Genomic DNA, 8,231 nt, shown 5'->3' with positions numbered 1-8,231 from the left:
TGCTTTTAGGTACGAAGTGTATTTAAAAGATTTTATAAGTCTTGCTTTTTTTTCTTTTGTCGTGATCAGAGTTCTAAGAAAGTTAGAATGATATACGTGAGAAGGGAATCTGATTATGAAGGTGGATGGTTGTAGTACTTTCTACGAACCGAATAATTAGATACCGTCTTCTTGAGAAACTCGGAATTCACTGAGGTGTTTCCTTCTTTGAGGAAGATCAAACGCAGAGCAACAGAAATTCAGAGTGGTAGTGGGCGGGATAGGAGAGTGAGAAGGGGAAAGAGCGAGAGTTGGACTAGAGAAGGTACAACTCTTCGAGTTTTCATCGTTCGAATTTCGCGGTGCTATATGCCAGCTTCCGATTACGCGCATTTCTGGCTTTAATGAGTTTATCGGAGGCCTGTGCATAATGCAACGTGCATTTGTACGTTCATACGAAACGGCCTCCTTTGTCATGGTACAAGAAACTTCGAAGATGCTGGATTCGTAAACGCTACGTAGAATTCGTTTCGAAGTTTGCTAGAAAATAATTTCGTAGGAAGGAATGTGATGGTATTCGTTGTTTCCTCTCTCTCCCTCTCTCTCTCTCTCGCTCTCTTTTCTCTCTCTCCCTTCACAAACGTTTGATCCTGTATTAACTAAATTTATTGTTTCCTAAGAAGAAAAGTTATATAGTGCAATTAGATTTGTGTGAACTTTAATTGTATTAATAATTAACGTTGAAAAGAAAAAAAATCTTTCTTTTTTTTTTATCATCAAATGCATCACAGATAATTGAAAGTAATGGAAAAAAGATGTTGTTTATATCTAAGATGATATTAAGACGATCTAAGAAAGATCTAAGCGAAGCTTAGGTAATTCTTTCGTTGAAATAAAAAGAGAAAATCTAAAGAATTACGATCGTGTGTCTGGTGGATGGCTTTAAAATCCACGAGTAATCGAGCATCATAAAACGTTGTCGGTGTTTTACCTGTTACCTCTTTAGTGAATCGCTTTTAAATCCTTCCAGGTTTCTTGGTCGGAGAATAATTACCGGAAATACCTTAATAACGATATAACTCAGAAATATTTCGATTGTGAGAGATAGTAAGTAACTACTTAAATACTAACTTCTCTTAAAATCAGTAGAATAAATCTTTCGTTTTGGATACGATCGATAAAACGTTCGAATGAAAAGCCTATCTTATAAAATGTTCAAGAAGAACGTCGAGAGGAAAAGAGTTGAAATATGAGAAAGTGAAATGTTAAAAGAAATAGAACGAGATGATTGTTTTCCCATGCGCGGAATATTCTCCTTTTTTGGCGTCCTCGAGTTTCGGCCTCGGGTAGAGAAACTCCGATCACGTGTAAATGCAATCAGACGAGAAAGAAAGAAAAAAGAAAAGGAAAAAAGAAAGGAAGAAAGAAAAAAAGAAAAAAAAAGGAAGAAAGAATGAAGAGTAGGGAGGGAAAATGGTACATATATAAAAAGGATCGACACTTCTTCCTCTCGTTTTTTCATCTCTTCGTTGGCCTGTATAAATTGGATAAAAAAAAGAGCGAACGAAAGAAAGACTAAAAAAACGTGTGAGGGGATGTAAGAGGCAAAAGGGTATCTTGTAAAATTCGATAAGGTTCGAGAACATGCTTTTGGATATTGCTTTCAGCACAAAACTAGCCGATCTTTGCGCCAATTTCAAATCGACGAACTGACGAAATTCTTATATCGAGCCGTGACTCCTTCGAACGGAATCGAAATGTACCGAAGTACATATGATTGAGAATTTTTTCTTAATTCATTCTTTTATTCTAAATATAATTCGGTTTGATTTAGAAAAATCTTTTTTACGAACTTTAATGAATTATTATCTTTTGAAATTAACTGTTCATAGCAGATGAGATTGCATCATTATTCGCTCGTAAATTCTCACTTAGCTAGGAAATATCGTCCTAATATCTTTTACTTCATGCTTTCTCTCTCACTCTCACTCTCTCTCTCTCTCTCTCTCTCTCTCTCTCTCTCTCTCTCTCTCTCTCTCTCTCTCTCTCTCTCTTATACATACTCACTTATTCTCTCTTACACTCTCTTTATCTTTCTGTATGAGTTTGCACCTATAATCGCAATCTATTACGTCATTATCCTTACTCGAAGTTACGTGCTACCGGTATATACGCTTTTAATTAGAAGGCCGAATTATCATGGCGGTTGGAAACAAACCTCAGTGTACAATAGAGATCAAAATTCGTAATCTATATTACGAATAGACAAAATATTCCTTTCGGTGAATCATGAAAATATGTAGATATATTCGTTCAGATATTTCTCTTTCTCTCTCTCTTTCATTTTCATTCTCTAATGAAATTTGAAGGATATGCATACGATACAAAGAAGAAACAAGTGCCGTATAGACAAGTTTACAACAAAATTACGGATGCTCAAAGTCAGCCAGATGGAGATACAGGAAGATAGATAGATAGATAGATAGGTAGAGAGGGAGAGAGAGAAAGAGTGAGAGAGAGAGAGAGAGAAAGAGAGAGAGAGAGAATGAGAATGAAAATGAGAATGTTCCAGGTTTCCAAGCGATTTCGCGTGCTGCTCGTCGCAGAAACGCTCGACGCGTTCCACTTGATCGAGCTTAAACTTTATCGGCGAAGAATTTCGTCATAACGCTAATTAAACGGTGACCGAAGAGTGAGAGAGAGAGAGAGAGCGAGAGGGGGGAGAAAATTACCAACGACCTGCAATGTTCTCGAGAAACTTTACGTTATCGTTCATTGCTTTTGTGACCTCTCTTCTTAGTTACTATCCTCTAGGAACTTCGATCTCGATTTTCTCTTTCTCTTTCTTTCTCATCTTTTGCGGGAGAAAACTTTGCCAACATTTTCTTCCGCAAAATGGAAGGAAAAGAATAAAGGAATACGAAAACTAACGGCGTCTTTTATAATCTCTCGTGGGTGATTAGATAAGCGGATTTAATCATCGAATCGCTCTCATAACACTAAAGCGTTCCTATCGAATGATTTTTACGAGATTGAGACTTTCGTTCTTTTTCTTTTCTCTATTTTTCTATCTCTCTATTTTGTTCCTTTCTTCTCCTCTCTCTATCTTATTTGTCTTTTTCTTCTCTCTCTCGCTGTCTCTTTTTGTTCCTTTTTTTCTCTCTCTCTCCCTCTCTTTCTTTTTTTTGTTCCTTTCTTCTCCCCTCTCTCTCACTCTCTCTTCTTTCTTTCTTTTCTATCATCCCTTTTTTCACTCTCACATTTTATACTTTGAAATCGACGAACGAAAAGAGTATAAAGTTTCTCCGTGCTCTCCCTGATAAGATTTTTCTTAGGAAAGTATCCTGATGTCGATCGAAAGCTAGAGGAGAGAATGTTTTTAAATCTCGCAAGAGGGATCCAGTATTCGTTTGCTTGTCGCCTACCAACGATCCTCGATAAATTTTACGACGTTCCGAGGCGAAAGGTAATCGTTTTCCTCCTACAAAAGTCAAGAGCACTATGAAAAGAGACGATATATGCGTCCTTTGAGGTCCTAGTCCCTTTCCTTACCCCTCGCTTTCCAACCATCTTCCCTCCTTCTCTCTTTCCACACCTTACTCTTCGTTGCTCGAGAAAGCATCGATTTCGTGCTCGCAATCGGCCGAAAGTGCATTTGAATTTTCGTCGGGACGAGCAACTGGGCTTTAACGGGTACTCCTGCTCCTCTTTTTACTCGATTTGTGAAGGTTGAACTTCGGTAGAAAGGTAGAAGGAAAAGGTACCGTTCCTCTCTTTTTGTTTGGTATCAATTCACGAAAATAAATCGAAATTCCTTGTACTATGATGAGATAAGATAAGATGAGATAAGATAAGATTCTCTTGGTTAAGATTGCAAGTAAACGGTGAAGTGAAAGAGATAATAAATAAACAATTATTAATTTTCGCTTAATGAATTATATCTATATAAACTTTGAAAGTGTGCTTAGTTTTCGAAGTATATTGTTTAGATGGAAAAGTAAAGTTCTGCGAAGAAATTCGAAGATGGTAAGGACAATACAAATTTGAATTTTTTTTTTGTTGCTTCGATATTTTGTCTCCGAAGAATACAAAATTTCTTTATAAATAAACTCATTTCACTATACAATGCATGTTGATCGCAAAGAGAGCGCGTTGCGATAGATGCATCGCGTATGTATGTATATATGTACGTAACTACTTTATCTTACTCAACGTTCAACGATACCAGCGGTGAGAGAAATTTTGGGCATACGCATGCGCGTTCATAATTTTAAGGTAATTTACTGTGACACATTAGGGAGTATTAAACGTATAATAGAATTATTCGATACATGTCAATTTATTCTGAATTATGTAACATTATTTTATAATTTATTTTACAACGTGATAAAATAACTTACGTATATATATATACACATGTATATATAAGAATTTATATGTACATATGCATGTATATATAAGAATTTATATGTACATATACATGTGTGTACAAAAGCGCAAAAGCTCGAAAGTTTCTCTAAAATCGCAAACGTAACACTCGACACTCGCCTTTCTAGGTGGCATAAAAAATTTGCATTTCTAATTATACTCACATTCACTTTAAACAAGGTACTTTTCTCGCGAGAAGATTGCACCGCGATCTTCTTCGTATGTAAAACGCTATGAAAAAGCTCTGTACTAGAACATTGTCTTCCTTTATGTGCCTTAATCTTCCCTGAAGGAGCATTTACGCTTCAAAAAATTTTTGATCATATCCGACAATTGCACTTTTTCCTTCCGAACGCATTAAAGTTTCATCTAACTGTCATTTTGTGAAAACCTTACACGTCGTTCCGTTTCTCTATGGCACAATCATGTCACGTTTCACGCATCGATCACTCTTCTACTTTTTCTTGTTAAAATTCACAAATAACTTCTCTGTGTTCTCTTTTTTTTTTTTCATACGAATTTCTCTCGTATAATCTAATCATTAATTTTTTATTATCTTCGGACAAAGAATCTATGTAAACCCCCATCGATTCGTTTGAAACTGGATCAACGCTATGGAAAAAATGGTGGCGGATGCATCCTTCTGCATATAATGCATTTATGCTTCCTCTGTACATAAATCACTTTTTCCAGCGAGATAATTGTTTCATTGGATAAACTTCAATATCTCAACAATGGCCATTTTTAAACCTTATATTTAACCCTTTTCGATGCCTTTTTTTTACGATCTCAAAAGCTTCTTCTTCCCTTTTCTTTATTTATTTCTTTCTCTTTTTCTTTCCTTTTATAATCACTTATTTCTCGGCCACTACAGTGGACAACGTGTTGAACAAGTTAGGCTCGGTTGGTAAAGAGGCAAAAGGTACCAAAGAAAAAGACATGTCCTTATCGGCCGTGGTAACCACGGGAATGATATTTGGCGGCAACAGGGGTGGTAATAGTAGTGCCCTACCTACGACGGTATCACCGTCTAACTGCACGACGGTTGTCTACACGGTTCCCGATGAGGATCGTATGGTTGTTGGATATCTCAATGAATGGATCAATGCCTACTCGTTCATATCAAGTAAGTATATTCGCAATTTTTCCGTCCTTGAACTATTGCTCGGTCGGTAAGCGTCACGAATTTCTCTTTATGGCGAGTGTCGGTAAGAAAAATTCCTACAAGAGAAAATTATAAGATAAGTTGCTTGGTTAAAAGAAACTCAATCGGTACACTGATCGACATACGATAATATAATTCTCAATGAGATAATGATTCCACAGATTAAGACCAAAAAGAAAAAAGATTGAAGGGAATGAATATTTCATCGATCGAAAAAGTAATCCAGTCATTCAATCGCAAGCTCATTTTAATAGCGTTCTGTTTGATTGGGATGCAGCATCGTGCTCGGCATTGCAACATTTCTTTTCGTTTTGTAGTAAATCGTAGTTTTGGCATGATCGCTCGGTGTTTCATAACTTTTCTAGTAGACTTTACCCTCAATCAATCGGTAAAATTTTCTATGGCTGGAGGATAAAGTGTGGCGCAGGTCCACGACTTCAAATGGTTTGATCGATAAGCGAGCATGAAACACTCGAGTAGAACTGCATGAACATATGTTTAAGTCGCGACAGACAATCCATTTATTGTATGTATTTGCTAAAATTGAAATAAATCCAAAAGCTGATACTTCGTTTTATTTTTTTTTTATTTTATGCTTTTCGCAGACAATCAAGAAAAATTTTATCTCTACATCATCGTATCGGTCACTGGTGGCATCCTCATATTTTTGGGTTTGGTGATTGGCAGACTTCTTTTGAGTCGTCATCGCGCGAAACGAGACGCTAAGTTCCACGCAAATAATGAGGCACTTCCAAATGCATTTACGGACAATATCTCCGAGGTCGACGCGAACATCGATCTCACTACTCCGGTTCCAGTCCCGATGCAGGACACCAGGTAAATTAATTTTTCGTGAGTAGAACGAAAGTGCTGAGAGAGCTCATATTTTAACGGAACGATGAGAGAGCAGAAATGTGCTGTTAGATTTCCGTTTCGTAAAAGCTCGCGGAATGGAAATCTATGGTCGCAAATTTTTAACGTCTAAGATTTTATGTACATATGTATATCTCATTGTCAAACTGACTTATATAACATTTATTGAATCTGAAAATAATACAAATTCTTCTTTTTGAAATCAATAGTTTACACTTGATTCGTTTTTACGATTGTAAAAACGAATTAAAATTAAAAATAAAAAGAATTGCATATATTAAAAACAAAGAAGGAACGAATATAATAAAAGGGTCACTGATGTGATCAGAAATAATTAGTCACTTTACTTTTAGAATACCGGAGACCCAACTAGCTGAGAGACTTCACGGTGAGCGTTACTACACAGATACGAGGATACCATTGTCACCTAGCAGTATTCACACTGCCCCAAGTCATCATGCGACGAGCACGGGTGTCAGAGTCGATCTGGGTAACCACATGGTGGGCACGGATAGCCTTCACACGATCTTACGCGCGGAAAATCCACGAAGCCTCAACACTAAAAGCTACTACTACGGCTGACACGAAGAAGGGGTTGTCCCCCGCGAGGGACGACCCCCGTCCTTGAGTCCCGTGCCCGAAGTGAGCATGAGAAATTATTGCTTCTAAATTACAATTACGAGTCAAAATTGCATATTCACATACCACATGATGACATAAACACATGACATATAAACACATACATACGTACATACATACATATATACGTACGTACATATATACATACATATATACATAAATGTAAACATACATACATACATACATACATACATACATACATACATACAACATACATACATACATACATACATACATACATACATATAAACATATATACATATATACATATATACATACATACAGCATACAGCATACATATATACATACATACAGCATGCAGCATACATATATACATACATATATATATACATACAAACATACATACATACATACATACATACATACATACATACATACATACATACATACATACATACATATATACATACACCGTGTACGTTCGAACGATAGAACGAAACGCACATATTATGCTGCCGTGACAAACCGCTGTAAGCACGTTGTCAACGTATCTCGAAATGGAAGGATTTTTATGCTATACAATTTTTATATTTTTCTTTCTTTTCTTTTTATATATATACTATTTTATTATTATTATTTTTTATCAACCATGGAAGAACGGAGTTTATGCGAAAGCATCGTAGAAAGAATCATTTGAATAGGAAGTACGAAGAACGTATCAATGCGTTTCCCTTGAGTATCGAAAGGAAAAGATGGAAAAATCGATAAAGTCGTTTCACCTTCTTCCCCGACTAACACACAACAACTGCTTCTCTACTTTTGATGAAACTCAATTTATACGTATGCGTTGAAAATGATATATCTTATCATAAGTTCGAATTTCAGAAGAAAGAATTCGAAAATATCCGAGTAACGAGATCGCACACACATACATAGATAAAATATATATATACATGCATGCATACATAGACCATCTTCACGAGAATCATCGAACTAAGTTATACTTCTCGCTGAAACTTCCCAATAATTTCGAATCGATCGAAGCCAGACTCAAGAATTAATACCTGAAGAAAAAGTGGTCCAATCAAAATGAGAGAGAGGGGGGGAGAGGGGGAGAGAGAGAGCTAGAGGGAGAGAGAGAGAGAAATCAAGCTCGAGGATTTCGACGAGATTACAGCGGTTTTGT

General features: G+C 36.4%; 1 protein-coding gene across 5 annotated transcripts in view; it reads left to right on the top strand.

The window, feature by feature from the left end:
* LOC124423919 overlaps positions 1-7,263 on the top strand; it is a 128,591-nt gene extending 121,328 nt beyond the window's left edge. For 4 of the 5 annotated variants that reach the window (XM_046962289.1, XM_046962292.1, XM_046962290.1 and 1 more), the window contains 3 exons: positions 5,282-5,533; positions 6,178-6,409; positions 6,799-7,263. In XM_046962289.1, coding sequence (XP_046818245.1) covers positions 5,282-5,533; positions 6,178-6,409; positions 6,799-7,027 — 713 coding nt within the window. In that variant the 3' untranslated portion in view covers positions 7,028-7,263. The remainder of the gene's footprint in view (positions 1-5,281; positions 5,534-6,177; positions 6,410-6,798) is intronic. The other variant, XM_046962293.1, reaches the window with a different exon arrangement.
* The last annotated feature ends 968 nt before the right edge of the window (positions 7,264-8,231 follow it).

Source organism: Vespa crabro, chromosome 4, assembly GCF_910589235.1.
Source record: "Vespa crabro chromosome 4, iyVesCrab1.2, whole genome shotgun sequence".
Taxonomy (NCBI): Eukaryota; Metazoa; Arthropoda; class Insecta; order Hymenoptera; family Vespidae; genus Vespa; species Vespa crabro.
Note: the sequence above shows the minus strand (reverse complement) of the source record. Positions and strands in the feature narration are given on the sequence as shown.